This window comes from Panthera pardus, unplaced genomic scaffold, assembly GCF_024362965.1.
Source record: "Panthera pardus isolate Hobbes unplaced genomic scaffold, ASM2436296v1 HiC_scaffold_3, whole genome shotgun sequence".
NCBI classification, from domain to species: Eukaryota; Metazoa; Chordata; class Mammalia; order Carnivora; family Felidae; genus Panthera; species Panthera pardus.
In genome coordinates, this window is record NW_026526876.1 from 16,058,534 (window position 1) to 16,082,582 (window position 24,049).

General features: G+C 59.2%; 2 protein-coding genes across 2 annotated transcripts in view; both read left to right on the forward strand.

Annotated features, from left to right (window-relative positions):
* The window catches only part of TIMP2 (TIMP metallopeptidase inhibitor 2), a 48,433-nt gene that overhangs the window by 5,820 nt on the left and 18,564 nt on the right, over nucleotides 1-24,049 (forward strand). The window lies entirely within an intron of this gene.
* CEP295NL (CEP295 N-terminal like) lies at nucleotides 13,447-23,887 on the forward strand. Its single transcript, XM_053893454.1, has one exon. The coding sequence runs from the start codon at nucleotides 17,428-17,430 to the stop codon at nucleotides 19,057-19,059; it is 1,632 nt and encodes a 543-aa protein (XP_053749429.1). The 5' UTR covers nucleotides 13,447-17,427; the 3' UTR covers nucleotides 19,060-23,887.

The window sequence follows — 24,049 nt, forward strand, 5'->3', positions numbered from 1 at the left end:
CCCATGTCAGGCTCTGCACAGTCAGTGCAGGATTGACAGCTTGGGATCCTCTCTCTCTGCCCCTCCCCTGCTCATTCTCTCTCTCCCTCTCAAAATAAATAAACTAAAAAAAAAAAAAAAAAAAAAGAATGTTCTAGATCTTTAGTATAGGCATTGACAGCTGTACTTGTACATAACTTTAAATGGGTAGATAGGTCTTGAGGCTGCTCGGCCAGACTTCCGTCTTGGCGCTAAAGGGTCTGAGCAGGTGTGGAGACAGAGGGCCGTGGGGGTGTCCGGCCAGAGGTTAAGCAGGTAGATGAGATGCCTAGAGTTTGGGAGCAGAGGTGGCTGGGGGAGGCGGGGAAGGGGGACTTCCAGACCGAGCGATGGTCAGGAGCACCTGTGTCTCAGAGGGCAGGTAGGATGAAGTTGACTCCCCCATCCAGACCTGGGAGCTCCCAGGACCCACTCCCCCGGGCCCTTGAGGCCTGAACTGGCTGGAATCCTTCGGTGCCTCCGTCACTGCGTGGACGTGTGGCTCCAGGGAAAAGTGCACAGGAGCCAGAGGAATCCTGTTTTGCAGCTGACTGACCAAATTGGATCCGCTGGGTCTGAATAGTACCCCAGGTTAGGCTTCTGGAGACCCCAGCAAGGCGGACTGCACAAGTGTTTACTCTGAGAATCACATTGAGGTGGAGTCTTTCTAAGGAAGGGCCCTATCCTGGGCCGTAGGGACATCTATCCAAAGATAGACTGGGGGGGGGGTGGCGGGGGAGGGGGGGGCGGGGGACACGGGTCTCAAGCCCTGAAACCGTAAGCAAAGCCGTGTGTCTGTGTGTGCGCACGCGTATGTGTGTGTGCGTGCCCGGATTTTCCGAGGCAGGGGCGGTGGCTTCCACCAGATTCTCAGAGGGCTCTGTGACCTCCAAGAGCCGGTTCGCTACCGTGGAAACAGCCATTGTATGGCCTGTAGGGGAGAGTGGAGAACGTGGGGAGAAGCGTCACTGGAACCGAAATGCGGGCAGCTCTGAGCCCGGGTGCGGCAGTGGAGACTGCAGGATTTTGTGGGCGCCCCCCTCCCCCCAGCCGTTAGACGTCAGGGTGGGGGAGGGGCACAAAGCTGCGGGCAGGAGAGCGAGTTTTTTTTTAATGTTTTATTTATTTTTGAGACAGAGAGAGACAGAGCAGGAGCAGGGGAGGGGCAGAGAGACAGGGAGACACAGAACCGGAAGCAGGCTCCAGGCTCCGAGCTGTCCGCGCAGAGCCCGATGTGGGGCTCGAACTCACAAACCGCGAGATCATGACCTGAGCCGAAGTCGGACGCTTAATGGACTGAGCGACCCAGGCGCCCCGATTTTAAGGGGCCTGCAGTTCTCCAGGGGCCCGTGCCTGCAGTTCTCCAGGGGCCCGTGCCTGCAGTGGGGAGGTCTCGGGAGACAGAAAGGCGGGTGTAGCAACTGGTAGGGCTGGTGGGGAGGGCAGGGGCGGGAAGGGCTCGTGGGGGCTCGTCTCTGGAGTTCGCCCTCAGTGCCCAGAGACCAGGTATCCCCTCACGTGCTCAGGGCTACCCTCCCCGTTTAGTTCTGCTGGGATACGGAGCCTGGGTCTACACGGGAAAGCCTCTGGCCGTGGCTCAGCAGACGGTGGAAAATCGGGGTAGGCGGGGGGGCCCCGGGAGGGAAGGGGAAGTAGAACACAGAGGGGAAGTCGAGTCAGCAGGAAACGAGGGAGCTGACTTTTATAACAAGCCTGTTAGGGAGGCCGCCGTGCAGCCCCATGCCGGCGTCCAGAGGGGTGGGGACCTGGGCCAGTGCCCTCTGCCTCAGTTTCTCCAGCTCCAAACAGATGGTAAATTACTTACTGGCTAGGGTTGTGGGCAAGGATCACAAGAACAAGCAGGGACGCTGCTCACAGGAGGTTCTGGTGTGTGTGTGTTTTGGGGGGGGGGGTGTTCGCTGTCTCCACGTGAGACCCTGTGCTGTGCACACCACCCCCACCGAACAGAGCAGAGGCCTTGGTGATCGATCGCACAGGGAAGGGAGCTGGGGAGACACAGGCCGGGTTCCCGGGCCGCCTGTGGGCAGCCAGGCAGGAAATCATCCTAAGTTTGGGAAGGGCACAGGACGGGGACCGTGACAATAACGGCTGTTGCCGAGTGCTTGGAGGTATGTCTGCGCGTTCCTGGTGTTAGCCCTGCCCGTTCAGTTGTTGTCCCCATTTTACAGAAGGTCACGGTGAGGCACGGCTGATGAGGTCACTTGCTCGGGGTCGTGCAGCGGGCAGGTAGCCGAGAAGACGGGAGGTGTTAATAGAGGAGCCCGACCTTCGGGATTCTGAGCCACGAGAGCTTGGCTGGGGCGGGAGGGTGGAGGGTGGAGGGTGAAAGACCTCTCGCTCAGAGGTGAGCCCGTCGACTGCAGATGAGCAGATAAATGAAGCTCTAACCTGACAGCAAAATATTCAGCTGTCATTTTCAGCGGTGTTACGGATTCATGTTTGTGACCTAGAAGAATCTTTAGGACGTATTTATTTTGTTTTTTTTTTTTTTAATGTTTTTATTTATTTTTGAGACAGAGAGAGACAGAGCAGGAGCCAGGGGAGGGGCAGAGAGAGAGGGAGACACAGAATCCGAAGCAGGCTCCAGGCTCCGAGCTGTCAGCACAGAGCCCGACGCGGGGCTCGAACCCACGAACTGTGAGATCAGACCTGAGCTTAAGTCAGACGTTTAACTGACTAAGCCACCCAGGCGCCCCAGGACGTGTTTATTTTAAAAGCCCAGTTGCACTGAGTGCTTTCAAATTTATTTTATTTTATTTATTTAGTTTTATTTATTTTATTCTTTAATTTTATCTTATTTTGTTTATTAGTTTTTAAATTTTGTTTACATCCAAGTTAGTTAAACTGTTGTGTAATGGCTTCAGGAGTAGAAATCAGTGATTCATCACTTACATACAGCACCCGGTGCCCATCCCAACAGGTGCCCCCCCTTAATGCCCATCCCCCATTTAGCTCCTCCCCCCCCACCCAACTCCCCTCCAGCAGCCCTCAGTTTGTTCTCTGTATTTAAGAGTCTCTTACGGTGCGCCTCCCTCTCTCTTTTTGTCTTATGTTTCCTTCCTTTCCCCCATTTTTATTTTTTTAGGTTTATTTTCATTTATTTCGAGAGAGAGAGTGAGCAGGGGAGAGGCAGAGAGAGAGGGAGACTAAGCCCAAACAGGCTCCACGCCGTCAGCACAGAGCTGGGCTCGGACCCCGTGAATCATGAGATCACGACGTGAGCCGAAATCATGGGTCAGACGCTTAACCAACTGAGCCACCCAGCACCCCTGCTTTCGCATTTTAAACATTCTCTCCCCCGGGGCGCCTGGGTGGCTGAGTCGGTGAAGCGTCCGACTTCGGCTCAGGTCATGATCTCACAGTTTGTGGGTTCGAGCCCCGCATAGGGCCCTGTGTTGACAGCTGGGAGCCTGGAGCCTGCTTCGGATTCTGTGTCTCCCTTGCTCTCTGCCCCTCCCCTGCTTGCACTCTGTCTCTCTCTCTCTCTCTCTCTCTCTCTCTCTCAAAAATAAACATTAAAAAAGAGGAAAAAGAAATGGAAGGACAGAGTGAGGTTTCCTCGGGAGGGGAGAGGCGGAGGAGAGGCCCCCACGTGATCGGGTGAGGGCGCTGAGCCTGGGGACACGTGCCGCCCCAGAGCCGCCTGACTTTGCCTTGGGTCCCCCGAGAAGCGGTCACACTGAAGGGTTCGTGGCCCCTCAGAACACCCGTCATCCTTCATCCGCCTCGGAGACGGGCCGTGAGTTCCGTCGGCTTTACTGAGGTGCGGTTCCCGTATGGCTGTTCGTCTGTTCCAGGTATATGAGTCTGGTTTTTAGTACGTTCGCGGGGGTGAGCGGCCGTCACCGCTGGCTGATTTCACAAGGGCCAGGGGACCCTGAGCTGGGTTCCCTTTGCGGTTTCTTAGCGGGCGGCGTGGGGTGGCCCTCAGCCTCCTCCCACCGCTGGAGCCTGCTGTTCAAACCCGGGGTCCTGGGATGCAGCCCCGTGCGCCAGGAGTTCGAGGCCCACAGCGGCTTCTGAGCCGGGCAGCAGAGCTGAGCGGTGGGCAGTGTGGCACACAGAGCCCGGTCGGGGGCCGTTGGGCCCCGGCCGGACCCAAGCCGAGCCCTGGGCCGTCGTGAGGGCCGGCTGCACGTGTGGGCTTTCTGGTGCCGGCTCCCCTCTCCCCTGTTGGCCTGTGGGGTGTCATTCCCCGAACTGACCTCAAAGATACGGTGAATCCACCCCCCCTCCCCCTTCTGGGCTCGAGCCGGCGAGCACAGTGGCAGAGATGAGCTGCAGGGCAAAACCCCGGCTTTCTGCCGTGGAACGTTCCGTGGGCAGAGAGACCCCGAGGTCACATCGGCGTGTCCTTGGGGACAGGACCTGGCTTGGGGTGAGGCTTTCCTTGTCCCTTTCTGGTCTATACTCTGGAGATGTTGGTTGGGCCTTCCTGGCAGCCCCATGAGGGGCTGGGGGCACCTTCACAGAGCCGGTGAGGCACGAGACCGCAGCACCGGGCTTTGCCCTCACCCCTGTCGCTGTAATCGAAGGCGCTGGTTAGAAAGCAGTTCCACTGCTGATTCTTCACGAAGGGCGGGATGAGAAAGCGGACCGACACGTTAGAGAAAAAAGACAAAGCAGAAGGTATTGGGAGAAAGGCCAGCCAGAAGTGGTTCCGAATCCCAACCCCTGTGCCCGTCTGAGTCTCCATTTCCTCTTCCGTACGAGCAGGATTGAGCTTCTGGAGGCCGTGCCCTCGTAGACGCTGAGTAAGGCTCTGCGAAAGAGTGCGGTGCAGGGGGAGGGGGGCCTCGACGGCCGTCGGTCCCCCCACTGCACCCAGGATTCTGAGACCCAGCACGATGCTCCGTCCCGCAGCTCTTTAGGGAGAGGCCGCGGCTGGCGCGGGAAATAAACCCGCGTCGTTCCTGGCCAGCTCTGGCCGCTGAAGGCCAGCCGGGCTGTCCTGGGGCCAGCTCGCGGCAGCTGCCTTCCTCCCCCCGTCCGGATGGGGAGTTCGGGGCTCGAGGGTGGACTCACGGTGAGGCCACGTGTCAGGAGGACCGTGTGCTTGATGATCACACGAGATCGTAGCGCCAAGGAGAGATTGTGCCTTCGACCGTCTGCGGCTCCGCCTCTGTGGCTGGTCGCGCCCGGTGGCTGAGAGTTCACCGTGCCGCGTTGGCTGACCCTCCCCAGGCCACCGTGTCCTCCCCCAGGTCCCGTGAGGTGCACGAGAGCGGAAAGCAAGGACAGGAGTGAGAATAAAGCCAGGAGTGTGTTGCACGCAGAGGTGTGGGGCAGTGATACCGTTTGGGCCGTGTGTCTTGCGTGTTTACACGTGCCCAGCGGGATCTGGGCTCACGTCACCACCAGGCGCTGCGACGCCGAGGAAGATTACCTGACCCTTTGCCCAGGTCACAAGGCCACTGGGCGTCCCGGCCGCAGCCCCAGCCCGGAGTCCAGGGTGCTTTGGAGAGCTGGCGCTCCATTTGTCAGGGGCCGGGAGAGAGGGGACGTGGCATCACTTGTGGGCTTCGGGTCCGCGGAGAGGGTCCTGTTCCGTTCGGAGGAGAGTGCGCGTTTCAGGAGGATTGTGGCGGCCCCTGTGGCCGGTTGGCTTTGGGGGCACGTAAGGCGCCCTGCTTTTTGGGTACAGGGTTATTAGTTGGACGTGTGTACCCAGGTGCTCTCCTGGGGGCTTCTGTCTACAGCTCTCCTAGCATTTAGCCTTCAATTTTTAAGTCTCTGGGAGGAAAGGACCAGCCTGGCATCTCAGGAGGGGGGGAGCGTTGTGCTAGAGCAGAGCCAGGATGCAGGCTGCCCAGTTGCATACATCTTGTCCCCTCATCCAAGGTGGCTCCAGGACGGAGAAGGAAGGAACAAATCTGTAGCGGCCTTGGGTTTTTGTGCACCAGTTCTGGAAGGCAGGGATTGAAAACCCAGGGCTCGTCGCCCCCAATTGTACGTCTCTTAGATGAAGATACCAGCTGTCGAGGCCTTCCCAGCACAGAAGGGCCTCCCGTGTCCCTTCCTGGTCACGAGGCCTCGGTGAGGCCGGTGAGGCTGCTGTCCTCTCCTGTCTGGACGGGGACTGGTTGGATGACTCACCCAAGGTCACGCAGCTGAGGGCTCAGGCCAGGAATGCAAGGAGCCTGGTCCTGGCACGCGTCTCTAGAAATGGGACCGGATGTCACAGCTTTGGACTTCCCGTGGCTTGGTTCATCTGGCTGAGGGGCTTGCTGTCCTTGGAAGGGCTTGACTGTAGGATTCTGTCTTAACCCGAGCAGTTGAGAGGCTCGGAAGGGCATTTCGGCCTCGCCACTCGGGGGCTTTAAAAATCAGTCTCCCGTCTTATCAGGCAGCCCTGTATCTAGGCATTTTCTGAGGGAAGGAATTCAGCACACGTGCCAGCGTTCAGTCAGGATATTCATTTCCGTCTCGTTTGTCTCAGGGAAGCGTTAGAAACACCTACATACACAGCAGCAGGGGAGCAGTTAAATCAATCACAGCTTCTGATGCTCTGCGGGACCAAATGGTGTACAATTTTTTTTTCTTTTAACGCGGCGTGTTCAGATGGGGGTGGGAAATGAGACGTTCTCTTACAAGTGTGCGGTTTCTAATTTTTCTGTGACGCGTGTGAATGACACGTGTCGTTTTCGAAGCTAAGGTTCGCGAAGGTGCGGGTCGAACCGCGGAGCGCAGCAGTACGGGCCTGGGCTTGAGCTGGCTGGTCCTACGCCAGTGGCGGGCCCAGAGAGGAAATGCCGTCGAGCAGGGCAGGTCAACGCAGAGCAGGGGAGCCGTTGCTGAGGTGGTGTTAGGAGGACCGGGGCTCGGGAGAAATGTCTTCGACGGTGGTGGCCATACCGGGACGTTCTGGAAGGCCGTCGGGGGCCCCCTAAGCTGTAACATTTGGACGCCCTGTTTATTCCACCCCCCACCCCCACCCCGAACTTGTCCCTTGCTGGAGGTGGGTACGGAAGACCATGCTGAAGGGGCTGGGGGGCCGGAGGGGTATTCACTGCAGCAGAAGTAGAACTCTCTGTACCCGCAGGACCAGGAAGAGGGACCCCAACAGAAAGGGGGTGGAGGGGGCAGACTGTGGTTGAGAACTTCGGTGGGAGGTTCCAGCCCCAGACAAAGGCTTTTGTCCCCAAGATTCCCACGATTCAGCCAAGTTCCCGCTAGTAACCTTCTCCTCTCAAGAAACCAAACCCCGGGGCGCGTGGGTGGCTCAATCGGTTAAGCGTCCACCTTCGGCTCAGGTCATGATCTCACGGTTCGTGAGTTCGAGCCCCGCGTCGGGCTCTATGCTGATAGCTTGGAACCTGGAGCCTGCTTCGGATTCTGTGTCTCCCTCTCTCTGCCCCTCCCCTGCTTGTGCTCTCTCTCTCTTCCTCAAACATAAACGATTAAAAAAAAAAAAAAAAAAGGAAGAAACCAAGCCCCCGAATCAGTTGCTTTGACTTCTTAAGGCCAAAGTCATGTTCTCCAAACTAAATTTCTTGACTGTCAGATTGGCGGAGGGCACCCCCCCACCCTAGAAACAAGGTCAAGCATGTCTTGTTTCTTATTTTGTGTGGGTGGGTGGCCACAGGGGGCCGGGGCCAGGAGCCCTTCCCCTCCTCGTCTGGTTAGCTCTGCTCAGCAGCGGCGTCCTGCAGGTCCCTGACTTGAGTGGGGACAGAGGCTCTCGAGCGGGGGGGGGGGGGGGGGGGGGCGGCGGGGGGAAGGGGCGGCAGCATCTTGGGGATCCCCGACTTTGACTCGGGACAGCTCAGAAGAGCGACCCCCTGGCCCTCCTCACCAGCATGTGCTGCCGGGCCCCTCCTTAAACCCCAAAAGGGCACCCGCGCCCCGACCTTCATGATGTGCCTGTGTGTGTGCTGTCTGTCTGCTCGTCATGCCAGCCGCTTGAAGCAAATCTTCGTGATTGGTAGCCTCCCAACAGGTGTCCTCATAGGCGCTCGCCCTCTGGCTGGCTGGTCACCGTCCCTGACTTCAGCCCTGCTCTGATGTCACAGGCCGGCAGCTCTGTCGTTCCCGCGGCAACGGCCTGCCTTTGGTCAACGGCTGGGGCAGACGCCGGGCTGCTGGTGGAGGTGGGGAGCTGTGAGTCCAGCCTCCCTCGGCCAGTGCGCCCTGGAGAACCCAGTGCAGGCCGTTCAAAGCTCCAGTGGTGCCCGCCCCTTATCCGTCGTGGGGTGGGCTCCGTGTGTGCCCAACTGTTTGGGGGAGGGAGGTCTTACAAGGGCCTTGGGAAGTGGGCCAGTCAAGGTCGCCAGGCCACATGTCCAGAAGGCTAATTTGAATTTCTTTTTTTTTTTTAATATTCATTTTTTGAGAGAGAGAGAGGCAGGATGTGAGCAGGGGAGGGGCAGAGAGAGAGGGAGGCACAGAATCCGAAGCAGGCTCCAGGCTCCGAGCTGTCGGCACAGAGCCCGACGCGGGGCTCGAACCCACGAGCCGCGAGATCATGACCTGAGCCGAAGTCGGACGTTGAACCCACTGAGCCCCCCAGGTTCCCCTAGAAGTCCTGCACTAACGGGGCTCTCCATATGCAGCTGGATGGGTGGTGGTGGCTGGGGACAGGGCTGGCGCTGGAGGTCCCTGTCTGAGGGAATGGGGAGAAGTCATCGTGCGGCAACTTGGGGGTCGTGGGGGACCCCTGACCAGCACTGGGTACCTGGGGGTGCGAGGTTTCGGGGAAACCCGGTGATTGACATAGTCAAGGGACGTTTAGAAAGTAAGCCCCCGGTTGGGTCAGCCGTAGCGGCCCCCTTGGCTAGCCCGGTGTCCCCCATGGGTTTAGGAGAGTCTGTGCCTCGTGTCCGTCTCTGAAGCTGGTGGTCAGGGGGGTGTACAGATTTATAAGCCCCACCCTAGGATGTGGGTGCAAAACTCTGCTGTGGGACTTGGCCAGGATTCTTCTTCTACCATGACTCCCCCCCTGCTCCCAGTGGTTCCGATTCAGCTGGTCCAGAAGCCCAGCTGACTTTAAGAACCACCACTCGGAAACTTGGCTGAGAGTCAGGAAGTAGGCAAACCCCAAGGCTCTGGGCAGCCCAGTGGTTGTATTGTTAGAGGCTAGAGCTCAGACAAATGGAGTTTAAAATGTCTCTGATGTTTGTTTCATCCGGGCCTGGCTTGGATGCCTCCAGTGATGGGTGTCTCACTACCTACAAGGCACCCCCAGGATTTCAAGACAGCCATTTAGCAAGTGCTCCTTTCCACCTGGCAAGTTTCCACCTCCCTGTAATGTGTTGTTGGTCTCGCTCAGTCATCTGGAGACACACACAGTAAGTACCACCCTCTTCCCCAAGTAGCTTGGCAAGCATTTGGGTGTTTCATGGTGCTGAATGCCAGCATCTGTGCAGATGGGTGCTGCTGTTACCACTATTTCACAGAGGAGCAAACCGAGGCACCCAGAGTTAGTCACACAGTTCATACTCGTCACCACCACATCGTGCTGTTCTAGACTTTTCCATCTCCTTCAAGCTCCTCTCCAGACACTCTTGGTTCCTTAGGATTTTTCTTCCACGGACAGGTTTTTCATTCTCCTCCTGAAGAGAGGCTACAGCCCCTCCCCCCCCTTGTGGAACTCTCTAGTTTTTTGTGAATCCTTTCTGGGAAGACACATCTCTCTAGTATTCAGATTTTCTCGTTAGTGAATGTGTAGTTCTCATTTATGTATATTTCTCTTTCTTTTAATGTTTCTTTTTTTTTTTTTTAATTTTAACCTTTATTTTTTGAGAGACACAGACAGATCACAAGCAGGGGAAGGGGCAGAGAGAGAAGGAGACACAGAATCCCAAGCAGGCTCCAGGCTTTGAGCTGTCAGCACACAGCCCGATGCAGGGCTCAAACTCATGAGCCATGAGATCATGCCTGAGCCGAAGTCAAACACTTAGCTGATGGAGCCACCCAGGTGCCCCTGTTTATTTATTTATTTTTTTTTTGAGGGAGAGAGAGAGACAGAGCATGAGCAGGGGAGGGGCAGAGACACAGAATCCGAAGCAGGCTCCAGGCTCCGAGCCGTCAGCCCAGAGGCTGACATGGGGCTCGAACCCACGAACCGTGAGATCGTGACCTGAGCCGAAGTCGGACGCCCAACCGACTGAGCCACCCAGGCTCCCAGTTTTGTTTTTTTTTTAATGTTTATTCTTAGAGAGAGAGAGAGAGAGAGAGTGTGAGTGAGGGAGGGGCAGAGAGAGAGAGGGAGACACAGAATCCGAAGCAGGCTCCAGGCTCCGAGCCATCAGCCCAGAGCCCGACGCGGGGCTCGAACCCACGAACCGTGAGAATCATGACCTGAGCCGAAGTCGGCCGCTTAACCGACTGAGCCACCCAGGGGAAACCACGTGTACATATTTCTTAATTAGGTTAATTCCGAAGCATTTCATTAGTTACACTTTATGAAGCTTTGCCCCCGATGCTAAGCACACATGTTGGCTGTCGACACCTCTTGCCCCTTAAGGTTATTTCTTTTTTTTTTTTTTTTTTTTTTAATTTTTTTTTCAACGTTTTTTATTTATTTTTGGGACAGAGAGAGACAGAGCATGAACGGGGGAGGGGCAGAGAGAGAGGGAGACACAGAATCGGAAACAGGCTCCAGGCTCCGAGCCATCAGCCCAGAGCCTGACGCGGGGCTCGAACTCACGGGCCGCGAGATCGTGACCTGGCTGAAGTCGGACGCTTAACCGACTGCGCCACCCAGGCGCCCCCCCTTAAGGTTATTTCGACACACGTCTGTCGCCTCCGTGCACATGGGTTGCATCGTCTGCTTTTACGTCTCTGCGGTGCTCGGACGTTCACCGAGCCTTCCCGGGAGCCGGGCTGCCTCCCTCCATCCCGTGGGGTGGCGGCAGGGTGGGCTCCCCGGGTGTGGGCACGCCTCTTCCACATGCCCCCCAGCTCCTCTGCGCGTCCCCTCCACGCCCGGCTGGGGTCCGACCGGGGGCAGCGCCGGGCCGGACCGTCGCCCTGCTTGTCCGAGGCCTCTCTGTCGCCACAGGTAAAGATCACGCGCGTCCCTGCCGAGCCGCTCCCGCTTTGCGCTTGTGCAGCCGGGGCTGGGGGGGGAGGGGGGGGGCCCCGGGGGGGGGCCCACGTGTGGGTTGTAAATGTCTTCCCCATCCATCGAGTGTTGTCAGGTTTGGTCGGGTGTTCAAGCCTCTTAAAAATCTTCTGAGCTGGAGGTGTGCCTTCGATCCCCGCGGGGAATTGCAGGCTGGCTCTCCGTGCAGCTGGACTTGGGACGGCTAGACTCACACACTCGTGAACTTGACTCACAGAAGAGCCTGTGCGTGCCCCGTACTGCAGACTCTGTTTATTCTTCGGACACAGTTTAACAAGCTCCCTTGTGTGGGTGGCAGGCCACAGGAGTTGGGAGCTGTTGGAGAAAGGAGGATAGGGCGCTGGCTGTCACTCTCTGTCTGTCTCACAACCAGGGAGGAGGACATAGGCAGCTATAAAGAGTCAATGTGGAGGGGCGCCTGGGTGGCTCAGTAGGTCGGGCGTCCGACTTCGGCTCAGGTCGTGATCTCACGGTTCGTGGGTTCGAGCCCCACGTCGGGCCCTGTGCTGACATCTCGGAGCCTTGAGCCTGCTTCGGATTCTGTGTCTCCCTCTCCCTTGGCCGTCCCCCGCTCATCCTCTGTCTCTCTCTCTCTGTCTCTCAAAAATAAATATTAAAGGGGTGCCTGGGTGGCTCAGTCGGTTAAGCGTCCAACTTCAGCTCAGGTCATGATCTCACGGTCTGTGAGTTCGAGCCCCGCGTCGGGCTCTGGGCTGATGGCTCAGAGCCTGGAGCCTGCTTCCGATTCTGTGTCTCCCTCTCTCTCTGCCCCTCCCCCGTTCATGCTCTGTCTCTCTCTGTCTCAAAAATAAATAAACGTTAAAAAAAAAAAATTAAAAAAAATAAATATTAAAGAGAAAAAAGTCAACCTATAAAACCCAGATTGTATTCGGGGAGGTCACTTAGTATAGAGGAACCTTACCCTACACGTGTTTTTTTCTTTCTTTTCGTTATTTTTTTAGTTTTCTGCATTTCAATTTCTTTCTTATTTATTTTTTTTATGTTTATTTAATTTTGAGAGAGAGAGAGACACAGCATGAGCAGGGGAAGGGCAGAGCCAGAGGGAGACGCAGAATCCGAAGCAGGCTCCAAGCTCTGAGCTGTGTCAGCACAGAGCCCGACGTGGGGCTCAAACTCGTGAACCGTGAGATCATGACCTGAGCTGACGTCGGACGCTTGACTGACTGACAGCCACCCGGGCTCCCCTAGTCCTATGCATTTTAAAAGCCTTTAAGGGAATCTTTATGTTACCGTCCAAAACAGAATCTGGAGTGTTCCAAAAGAGGTCAAGTTTGATCTATTCTGTGTACTCTCAGAGGACAGAAATGATGAACTTTGCATCTGAGAGGGTAAGCCTTAATTATATGGAGATGTTCTCCCTCTCTGGCCGCACCAGCTAACGGGAGCCTTTCTGTGTCTATTTTTGTGTGTTTCAAAGAAAAGGTGCTAAACCCTGTGACCCAGGCACTGAGCCGGCAGGCCTTTGGAGAGGGCAGGAGTGTTTCTCTAGTTGCTACAGAGCCCAGGGGGCCACGGGACCTGGCTTGGGAAACGTGGGTAGGGCTGAGGAGGTGTCTGTTGGTGGAACAAGAAATTGTGTATCCGGGGCGCTGGACCCGGATGGTGGGGGGGGGGGGGGTGCATTTGGGAACGGCAGGGAGACAGATCACACGCTGCCATCAGGGTCTCCGGCCCGCAGGCCGGGGACTGTGGACCCTGGTGGGTATTGTCTGGGAGCTGGTGATTGCCTGGTGAGCCGGCCGTGCTCTGGGCCCCTCCCTGCAGAGGCTGGGACGGGATCTGTGGGCAGCAGGGCCCCGGAATCTGCATTTTCACCGGCAGTGCAGGTGACGGGATGCAGGCGGGCTGTGGGCTGCACCTGGAGACCTGCTGGTGTGGGTGAGAAGATGTCACAGCCCGACCACCAGCTGGGCTAGAATGGTGGCCGAGGACAGAGGAGGAGTGGCTGGGGTCAGGGCGGGGGTGGGGGCACAGAGAGCCTGATTAGGGGTCTTTCCGGAGGGGCTCAGGTGGGGAGGGGGCTGGGGAGGAGGCAGATCAAGGCCCTGATGCTGGCTAGAGCCACCTACTAGGGCCGCCCTTCTCAAAGTATGGTCCCCGGACCAGAGTATCCCTTCCCCTGGGGGCTCCTCAGAAATCGGAGCCCCAGCCTCACCCCAGACCTTCCGGATCAAAATCTGACTCTCCACGAGATTCAGGAAGCACTGTGCTAGATCTTGCCTTTCGGTGTTCAAGTAAAATACTCGAATGGGAAAGGGGAGGGTGGTTCATTCGATGACCTCAGAGAAAAGCACACGGAAAACACTGTGGACCCCCCCCCCGCCGCCGCCGCCCGCTTAGCACAGAAGCTGTGCACCTCAGAATCCCGAGAGGACAGGTGTCAGGTGGTAAGTTCTTAATTTTGCTTGCAGTTTATTTATTTATTTGTTTTGACAGAGAGAGAACAAGCAGGGGAGGGGCAGAGAGAGAGAGGGAGAGAGAGAATCCCAAGCAGGCTCCGCGCTGCCCGCGCAGAGCCCGACACGGGGCTCAAACCCGCGAATCAGGAGATCATGGCCTGAGCCTAAAGCAAGAGTCTGACGCTTAACCACCTGAGCCCCCCAGGCGCCCCCGGGTGATCTGACCACCCTCAGCTGCAGGGTAGGTGTCTCAGATCAGGGGTCTGCCTTCTCAGATTCGAATCCCTGCTGGACTGCCTCTGAGCTGTGTGGCCTCAGACAAGTTACTTAACGTCTCTGAGTCTCGGTTTCCCCATCCAAAAGTGGGGTAGGAATAGATCTCCTCACGGTGAGACCACGTGAGGGGGATGGTCGGCTTCTACTGTGTCCCTGCTTAGTAGCCCTGTGGCGTTGTGCATCCTGTACACGGGAGGGAGCCACGGACCCGAGACCCTCCGTCCTGCCTGCCCTCAGAGCCCCTGGTCTGGGCACCTCCCGGCCTGCCTCTGATTGTGGCACTGTTGTCCTTCCTGCTCACGGGCACGGGGTGCCCCAGAGTCTGCTGTGGGCCTGGCGCTTCCCCGCCGCCCGCAAACGGGGTCCCCCCAGCAGCCTGGCAGGGGCCTGTCTCTATCAGAAGGCTGTCTGAGCGACTGCCTGGGGGCGGCCGCCGCGCCGGGGCCGCAGAGGGTGAGAGAGAGAATGGGCCCAGTGTCCGCTTGGCACGAGAGGCCAGTCGGTGACCACCTTCCTTCCGTCTGCTGCTCTGAGCTGGGCTTGTGTAGGGACCGGGGCTGTGGTTGCCCCGAGGGGCGGCAGGCAGCCGGCATGGGGCAGGCAGCCGTCCAGCTCTGGGGGAGCAGGCTTAGGAGACCGGAGGGAGAACCCCAGGACGCTGAGAACACTCTGGTCTTAAGTGAGCGAGCGGGGTCGGGCTTGGAGCGTCAGCACGCAGGACCCGGGGACGTGGACGGACAGCGAGGGGGGCGTCTGCTGGTTATCAGTACTGGACTTTGTCCCCAAGACGTCTTTGTCCCCAGATTTTTCCGTTTCATCCATTTGTGTGTGTCCAGGAAAACCAGCTCAGCGGCTTTGGGGTACCCGCCTCCGGGGGCCTGGCTCAGGGTGATGGAGTGGTGGGGGGCACTCCAGAGTGGGAGAGTTGTGTCCAGGCTACTGTCCGGGGCCAGTGAGCAGAGGGGGAGCCAGTGGACCGCCGGATCTCGGGGTACACTCTCCCCCCTCCCCGCGGCTATCTTCCAAGGCAGACGAGGGGACAGCCACAGCTCTCCAGACCTCTCTCCCCCTGTTTGGACACCACCGTGGCCATTCCCGGGTTGGGAAGAGTTCAGTCTTGGGCATCTGAGACTCAGACCCAAGCTCCCCACTTCCCCCGGGAAGGTCGTGTCTTGGGTCACGGGCTTTCCTTTCTCTTGGCCACACGACTGCCGGGTCACCTGACAGATCTGGGTTTGCCTTTTAAAAATCGGCCCAACTCCTTCCCGAAGCAGCAGCACCATTTTGCGTTCCCGCCGGCAGTGTGTGAGGCTTCTGCTTCCTCCCCGTCCTCACCAACACTTGTTATGGTCCGTCTTTTTAAGTTTGGCCGGAATTCGCGCCCGGCGGGTGTGGATGGGACCTTGCTGTGGCTTCAGTGTGCGTTCCCCGGAGGACCGTCCATGCTGAGCGTCTCGTGCCTTATTAGCGGTGTGCCTCTCCCCCAGGGAAGGGTCTGGTGTGATGTTGTGTGTGTGTGTGCCCGTTGAAAAATGGGATTGTTTGTCTTCCTGCATTTTGAGTGGTTTACATAATCTGGATTCAAGCCTTTTTTGTTGGATATGTGACTCACAGGTATTTCCTGCCAGTCTATCCCTTGTGTCCTCACTTACTAACGATGTCTCGTGGCAGGGAAATGTCTCGAGTGTCGATGGCATTTTATCAGTTTCTTTTATTGGTTGTGTTTTTGGGGTCGTATCTGAGACATCTTCACCTAACCCAAGGTCGTGAAGATGTACCCACGTTTCTTTCTGAACAGCCGTGGTTTTAGACCTTACGTTAAGGTCAGCGATCCATTCTGAGTTAATTTTTTTTCCAAAACTGACACAATGGTCAGTGTGTGTGTGTGTGTTTTTTTTTAACATTTATTTATTTTTGAAGGAGAGAGAGACAGAGTGTGAGTGGGGGAGGGTCAGAGAGAGAGGGAGACACAGAATCCGAAGCCGGCTCCAGGCTCCGAGCTGTCGGCACAGAGCCCGACGCGGGGCTCGACTTCATGAACCGGGAGATCATGACCTGAGCCCAAGTCGGACGCTCTACCGACTGAGCCACCCAGGTGCCCCCTGAGTTAATTTTTATATACAGTGTATGATTTTGTCTGTGGCGAGATAGGGGGTCTGTGTTTGTGGTGTTTGCACGTGGCTGTCCCAGCACGATTCATCGGGGGAAAACACACCCAAACTGCTCTTGCCCCCGTTGAATTGCCGTGGCCCCTTTACCGAACCTCCATCAGTGCGTTTGATGCCCCAGTGTTCTCTTCTCTCCCCCTCCTCTTGCTCATAGCGGTGGTGGGCACAGTGGCTGAGCGTAACTCTGACCCCTACTGGAAGTATATCACCGCGTGATCAGATCTGCCCAGAGCCGGCGGCCCTCGGTTGGTCAAAGCCACTGTGGTCCCCGTGCACAGCATAGGCCTGGCTCTGCCACTTGCCGGCTGTGTGATCTGGGCTAAGTTTCTTAATCGGTCCCTGCCTCAGTTTCCCCACCACCTTGCGGGGTTATTAGAAGAAAGATGAGCCAAAACGCATAAGGTGCTGGAAGGGGGCCCCGCACAGCGACGGTCGGCTGTTCCACGGACGCGTGCCGTGTCCCGACTCCCACCATGCCTCTGGGCTGGCCTTGCTCAGCCCACAGAAATGAGAGCAGGGAGGGGTGGTGGAGGGGCGCTCGGCACAGCCTGCAGCTGTCCAGGGAGGGGCTCCTTTAGCCCACCAGCCTGGCTCATCTTGTTATCAGCTGCAAGGGGCCACAGATGTGACTCCACACCTTTTTGGTGTAAACGCCCCCCCTTTTCTGGGAAGGCGGGCAGAGCCCGGGTCCCTTCCTGAGGCCGGAGCGTCCCCCTCTGATAATCCCACGAGTGAAGAGCTGCGAATCCTGAGAAGAGAAGCTTAACCCCCTCTCTGATTGGTTTGCCCTGGATTCTGGTGCCAAACGTGCGTGCACACTTGCCTGCACACGCACACCCTTGCACACGTGCACACACATCCTGCCTAGCAGGCTCCTCGTCCTCCTCCTCCCTTTCCCCCTGCCATTTACAAGCAGCTCCCCCTGCAGAGACCAGACCCTCGCCCCCTTCCGCCCCTGCCTGAGTCCCGATGCGTCTCTACCTCGGGGTGGGGGTCTCTACCTCGGCACTGCTGACGTGTGGGGCTGAACCAGCGTTCGTCGTGGGGACCGTCCCGGGGCAGCGCGGGATGGGGAGCAGCGTCCCAGGCCTCCACATACCAGACGCTGGCGTGTCGTGACAGCAAAGCGTGTGTCCAGACGTTGCCGCGTGTCCCCTGCAGAGCAGACCCACGCCCCACCGGAAACAGTCGCCCTGCGGGATCTTGTTAAAGGTGTGCAAGACAAGTTGGGAACAGAGCCTGGGCCCTGGCGGGCGGGTGTGGGCCAAAGTGATCCGGAGGGACATGTCGTGGGGCTCGTCCCGCATTCCGAGCTCCGTGTGCCTTGTCTCCAGGGGCTCGCTCTGCTCAGAGCGTTCCGGGCCGCCGCGTGCGTCTCCTGTCCTCGCGTGTCCTCGGCCCCTGGCGCCTTGGCCCCCACCACCCTCCCTCCGAAGCCGTGTCCGCGGAGGCCGCCGACATGAGAAGAAACACGGGCAGAACCGCTCAGCCGTGTTCCAGACCCAACCACGAAGCCCCGCTTTTGAGGCGGAAGCACAGATTGCCCCAAGCCCGCGAGAGAGGAGACCTCGCTCTGCAGAGAGGACGAGACCGCCAGCAGCCCCAGCGCCTGGCCGAGGGGCCGAAGTCAGGGTCCCCGAGCCCACGAGCGCGAGGCCCGGAGAGGCCGTGTTTAGCGCATCTGTTCGGTGTCGCGGGAGGACAGGCCAGGGAGCACCCACCTGACTTGGAGGGGCCTGCCCAGCGAGGAGCGGCCCGGCTGCAGGGGGCCGGGGAGAAGCACAGAGCAGAGAGGAGTCACCCAGAGGAGCCGGTGAGACCGCAGCCCCAGCGCACCGAGAGGAAGGCGGTGGGCACGGAGAAGCGGGGGGCTACCAAAGCCACGGGCCTGACCCGTCGCCCCCGCCGCGCCCCAGAGAAGAATAAGGGGAAGCGAGTGCCTTCGACAAAGACCGGCGGTGGCCGCCGTCCCGCTGACCCGCAGGTGAGCAGAGGGGTGAGCACAGAAAAGCTGTTGGCTGCCGTGGAGGGACCGGAAGGTCTGGAGAAAAGGGAGAGAGAAGGAGCCTGGGACGGCAGGAGGCAGCCGGGAGAGGAGGCGCGTTCGCCCGTCCAAGGCCTGGAAAACAACCGTCGGGATCAGGGTCCCCGGGGAAAAGCGAAAGACCTAGAGCAGCTGTGGCCGCTTGGCTCTCCCCTCAGAAGGGGAGCCACGTCACCGGTGTCCCTGCGCTGGCACGGTGACAGGAGCAGGTGGCAGAGGGAGCTGGAGTTTGCCTTCGAAGAGTTGTTTGACACCAACAGAAAGCTGAAGGAACACCTCATCTTGAACCTTGCACCCAGGCCCGGGGCGGATCACAACCCCGGCAGGGAGCACGGCCTCTCGGGGATGCAAGGCCACGGAGGCGAGACCCAAAGAGACCAGAAGACGGGAGGTGTGGAGACGGAAATGGATCCTGGCAGGGAGTCCATGCGACCCGCGGATGTGGACGCCCGCCAGACGGCGTCCCGAGACAGTTGGAGAAAGTTCCTGAGCGAGCTCGAGAACCAGAAGTATCACAGGTTGGCCAGGCTCACGTTTAGGAATGAGAGTAAGCCGTCGTTTCCCCAGGCAGGAGGGTCTGTCGGTGAAGAGACCCGGGTCCCGTGCTCCAGCTCTGGGCAGGCACCGGCCGGGCTCGACCCGCTGGCCGGGGGCCCCCGTCGCCCTGCCCCACGACACCTGCCAGACGGAGCTGGCTGCATGGCATTGCGGCCCAGGCGGAGGGCGGAGACGGGGCGGGGGCCTGGTCGGCAGACGGGACCCCAGGGGCTGAGCTGGGGAGCCCACCCCCAGACTGAGCTGGAGGAGCCCAGAGAACAGGGAAGGGCGTGCGTGGCTCTTCCGAAGTCCCCCTCCTCCCGAGACCCGGACGAGGAAGGGCCGTATGAAGGCGACGCCACTTCCCCCTGGCCCTCTGGCTTCGCGGACGATGACGGGCACAGTCAGATGATCCGTGACCTTCAGCAGCAAATTGAAGAACAAAACAAGTTGCACAAGCAGTTTCTCGAAGACGCCAGGAAACGCTTGCAGGAGTTCCAGAGGATGTGATAAGCGCGAGAGTTCCCCCCGCAATAAATACACCGTTGGTACCCAAGCCCGTGCCCTCTGTGTCTGCATCACCCGCTCAGGAGCCAGTAGGCACCCCGCTTCACAGCGGCCTCCCCGGCGCGACCGCGGCAGCCCCTGTGGGGCACAGTCCGCGGGCCTGGCCACGGGTGGGGGCCGCCCGCTCGCGCCGCTCGCACAGCGGAGACTCAGGTGAATGAAGCATGTTTTGGCCGGACAGACACTGGACTTTCAGGGGAATCCAGGGTCAAGCAGGCACAGTTTCAGAAGTTTGAGAAGTGTGGTGGTGCTCAGCCGTTGGCCGAGACCGAAACGGGGAGAATTCACTGAAACCTCTGAAGTCTTTTTCAGACCCACAAAACCAACATCGTTTAACAGGACCTCGCTTAGTATACGTTCTGGTAACTTTAATATCAGGAAGTGAGAGTGAGGCCGAGGAGAGGCAGGAAGAGAGGAAGGACAAGACAGAGGCCGAGGGAGGAAAGGGGAGTGGTCCCCAGCAACCGGGCCAGCCTGGCGACTCCGCCTGGGGCTGGCGGTGGCGGGGCACCTGGCCGGCTGGTCAGTGTCCCACCCCCCGCTGTACCCCTGACCCAGCAGCCCTGGAGACCTTGCCCTGGGCGGCGGGGGGCGGGGGGGTTCATCTGTCAGTTGCAGATACTGAGGGGCTGGGACGGGGGTGGGTAAACTTTTTCTGCAGAGAACAGGACAGTACGTTTTTCAGGCTTTGCCAGCCAGCCAGTCGGTGGCAATGACCCACAAACACGGCCATAGGCAACTCACACTGGGATGGGCGTGGCCGGGTTCCGGTGAGACTTTATTTACAAAAATGGGGGGTGTGGGTGTGGATTGGGACCTCAAGCCATAGTTAGGTGACCCTGGACCGGCGTGTGAAGGACGTGCTTGCGTCCCCCCTCCCTCCCCAGGACCTCAGGTGCACGGAGTGGGATCATCCGTCTTCGGCGGTCGTGATCCATTTGTATCACTGACCCATGAATGGCCTTTTCCCTTTTAACGTGCATTTCCTAAGGGATGACATCATGAACGGTTGTGAGCCCAAGGCTGGAATATTTGCTCAAAACCGGCCTCTGCCTGCGTGCTACTTCCGTTCCGTGGCTGCTGTGCCTTCTTAGCTACATGCCTGTGAACTTGGGGTTTGTCCCCCGTCCCTCATCCTGTGGGGTGCGCCCAGGGAGATGTGGGGTGACCCAGTCACATGAGAAAGCTGAACTGGGCTTCCCTGGAGAGCATCGGGCTCACAGAACCCCCAAATACGCCACCTGGATGGGGCAGTAACAGCACCCCACCGAGTTTTTTGGGTTGTTTTCAAATCTTCAGTATCTCGGGTGAGGAGGCTTCTGTTGCCGCACGTTTTCGTCTCATTGAAAGCATCTCCTCGGACTCTGTTGTCGGTCTGGCTTTTCCGCTTTAGGTGGAGAAAAGGTGTGATCGTTTTGTCCCCTGGTTCTGGAATGTCATGGGTCAGGACTGCAAAGCCAACTCGACGATCTGATCTAAGCCCAGTACGGTTAAGAACGAAGCCCCGGGCCGGGAGGGGTGTTGGCTTTGAGTTGCCCAGGGTTGCACATTTCAAGATGAGGTACCTGGAGCTCCTGCCTGTTCCTGAAGCTTCTCCGTGGTCGGAGAGGGTGCTGTGAGATCCCCAGGTTTAAAGCCATGGCCACGACAGGACGCAAGCATTGAGTAACGAGGTCTTCTGACAGCTGGAAGCCCCGGTCTAATGAATGGACGAGCCTGCCTTTGAGAGGTTGATTTTTGTTTCTACTTTCAAAGGTAGTATTTGTGGCCCGTGTGTTTTAGGTGAGGAACTGCCCCTTCTCAGCTACACTTGAGCTAAAAGTAGATGTAGGAGATAGGCAGTGAGACACGGTGGAGGGTGGGTCGTCGCTGCCCGGACGGTCACGCCTACACTGTCCCCAGAGAGCGGGATGAGACACCCTGCCCTCTCCCACCTGTCCTGCAGGAGCTGGGGGCCAGTAGTGCAGAAAATAAGACTGCCCTCCAGCCCACCCCCGACTCCCTATGAAGATGTCAGGTGCCCAAAGAGCAGGCTGGGGGCCTGGCAGACCCTGTCTTTGCTCCCTGTTGATCTGACCCACCTGGACTGCGGTGCCAGAGGCCCTGGGACAGAGCCACCTGGAAGAGTGTGGGGCTCCTGGCAGGTTCCCGCGGAGCATGCCAAGAAGCAGTGAGGACTCCTGACTCCCGGATGACTCTGTGCCCCTTCGTTCTCCTGAAGCGTTTCTTGGGGCCTCCCTCTCCGAACACCGTATTTTCTAGAACTTTCCGTGGGTTTGATGCTCCCGCCCGCATATTTTGAGGCAGCCTCCCTGTTTCCATCTCCTCCCGCATTTACTAGAACGTTTACCATCTGGTCGCTTCCTGGCAGTCCCGTCTGAGTCCTCGCCCCCAGACCACAGGGACTCAGTGAAGGCCCCCGTGGCCGGTCTGGCGTTGCCCAGGGGGGTTGGAGAAGGAGAGCCGCACGTGTGCGCGGCTGAGGTCCGCTGCCCGCGGGACAGGTGCAGACCTGCAGTGCCGGGACAAGAGACGGGAACGGCGGTTCACCCCGTGATGGCATGACCCCCCTCCTGCTCTTGCCGCACCGGCAGGCATCGTTGGCTTTGGCTGTGACCCTGCCTTCTGTGTGTGCTGCTCTGAGGGTCCTCATACTGTCCCTGCCCCCGCCCAGCCAGGGGCACGGTCGCGGGTGTATGATAATATCCAGAACCCCAGGAATGTAGAATAATGGGGAAAAGTAAGATTTTTTAAAACTTGGGGCCCCGGGGGACCCTCTCTGCCCTGTAGTAGTTCTTCAGACGAGCGGGAAACGTAACGTGGTAGGGAGTTGATGTGTTAGTGTGGCCTGCCTCCGCGGTTCCTGTGACGGTCCGGGCCACGTCCCAGGCATGCGGGAGATGGCTGTGAGGACCGGACAGACCCGCTGGGTCCTCTCCCACGTTGGAAGCTGGGAGCGCAGGCCCTGGGATCCCTGTCTCTGCCTGAGAAATGCCGTGGGCTGGGGGTCAGCACGCAGACCGCATGCCTCAGCCCTACGCGAGGCGGGGGAGGGGGGGCGGGTGCTGCCGTGCCGATGGGCCTGAGCCCTGGGCCCAGCCCTCTGCCTTCACCCCTGAAAGTGGGGCAGCCCAGAGCAGAGCCTGGCCCGGGGTCCCGGCCTGCCAGGGGCAGTGTGAGGACGCCCCAGCCCCCAGCCCCTCCGTGCCCCTTCCTCAAACTGCAGATGGGGAGGGATTGCAGGGGGGTGGCCAGATGCTCCCTCCGCGCCTCCCTGGGCTCCCTCTGCCTCCTGCCCCGCCCCGTCCAGCGGCTGCCCCCCGCTGCGGGCTCCAGGCCTGGGGTTTGCGGGGCTGAGCTTGGCTGCTCCTCGGGGTCTTGGCGGAGAAAGTGCAAAGCAGCAGTCCCTTCCACAAAGCCGCACTGTTCTCAGCAAATCCTCCCAGGATCGGGATGCATTTTTTTCAAGTGATTCAGCAGCACGTGAATGGGAACGGCCTGAGCCCAAGGCTTCGGGAACCGTGACCAAGGCCTCTGGCATGAGATCCCCCTGGGCTCACAAGGAGAAGGAAGGGTGGCGGGGCGCAACTCAGGGGCCGGCCAGGGTCCTGGGGGGGGCGGGGGGAGGGCGGCCGAGCAGCGAGGGCCGAGGCTCTTCTCTGCGCAGCTGATGAGCTCTTAGAGACGGCTCCCTCCTGCTCCCGAGGGGGCCGTGGAGGTGGGAGTGCTGGTCTCCATGGAGACAGGGCATCCAGTGGACAGCAGCTCAAGCGAATGTGCTAGAATCTCGAATGGCCCAGGGCTGGGCCCACACTGCTGGTTCCTGTGCTCTCTCGTGCACCCCGTCACCCTCCCCGACACGTCGGCCTCCATAGACGCATCTGCTCCTAAGGGGTCGTGAGCGCAGGCATCTCCAGCACCGGCCTGAGTCCCGCCGGCCAAGCCTTGCCCTCACCCTGGATAGGCACAGCCCTGCCCCAGAGCCGGGGATGTCAGCCACCACCCACCCCCCACCCCAGGGTGAGGAGGCTTGCAGGGACCCGAAGGTGCCATCTGGTCTCCCAGCGCTGCCGCTCAGTGGAGGAAGCCCCTGGTTGCCTCCCGGCACCACGGGGAGGTCTTTAATTGTGAAATGATGCCTCTTCCCCCTTCTCAGTTCCCTAAAAGACTTGGCCTTGGAGGAAGTCTGCTGCACTGCCGACCGAGAGCGGCCGGGCACTGACAGCAGGGAAGGCAGAGCCAGGTGTTTGGGGAAAGCCCTCACCACCGTGTCCACCGCGGGGCACCTGCAAAGCTGGGGGCTGGGCACACAGTGAGACCGGAGGGGCAGGTGGGGCCGGACGCTCCTGTGCGCTTCTGGGTGCTGAGCCAGCACTCGATGTCCTTGTGGCATCTCCCAGGCTGGCTGACCACACCCTGCTTCCTCGTGGTGCAGTTCTGGGGGGAGGGGCATGGCCTCAAGCCCCGGGGGGGTCTGAGCGGGCCTGCAGCCCACGCGAGCACGGTTCCCTTTCTGGGTCACTGTCTGCCCTGTCCCCCACCGTGCAGCTGGTGAGGTCCGCCCACCCTGCTCGCCATGCAGATGCAGTCCCGCTGGAGGGGTTCACACCCGTCTTTACTGTGCCCCCCCCCCCAGCCACCGGAAGTGCTTTAGTCACATGCAAGCAGTTAGGGAATCCCACGGCAATTGGGGGCCCCGAAAACCTAGTAATTTTGTTACAGCTTTTGTAGGGCAATGCCACAGCTGTTACCACTGGGCTTAGATGCTGGATGGGGGGCGGGGGGGGGGGAGCAGGGGGGGGGGCACCCCCTCCCTTTCCCAGCTCTGGCCTTGAAGGTGGAATGGAGGGGCCCCCTCCAGGGCGTGTCCCGGGGCCAGGCTACCCTCAGCCAGGCTTTAGACACGCTCATCACCTTCAAGGAGCTCCAGCCA

Bases quoted from the DNA above. Each gene is read 5' to 3' on its own strand.
- CEP295NL (XM_053893454.1), top strand. From the start codon at position 17,428: ATGAGAAGAAACACGGGCAGAACCGCTCAGCCGTGTTCCAGACCCAAC.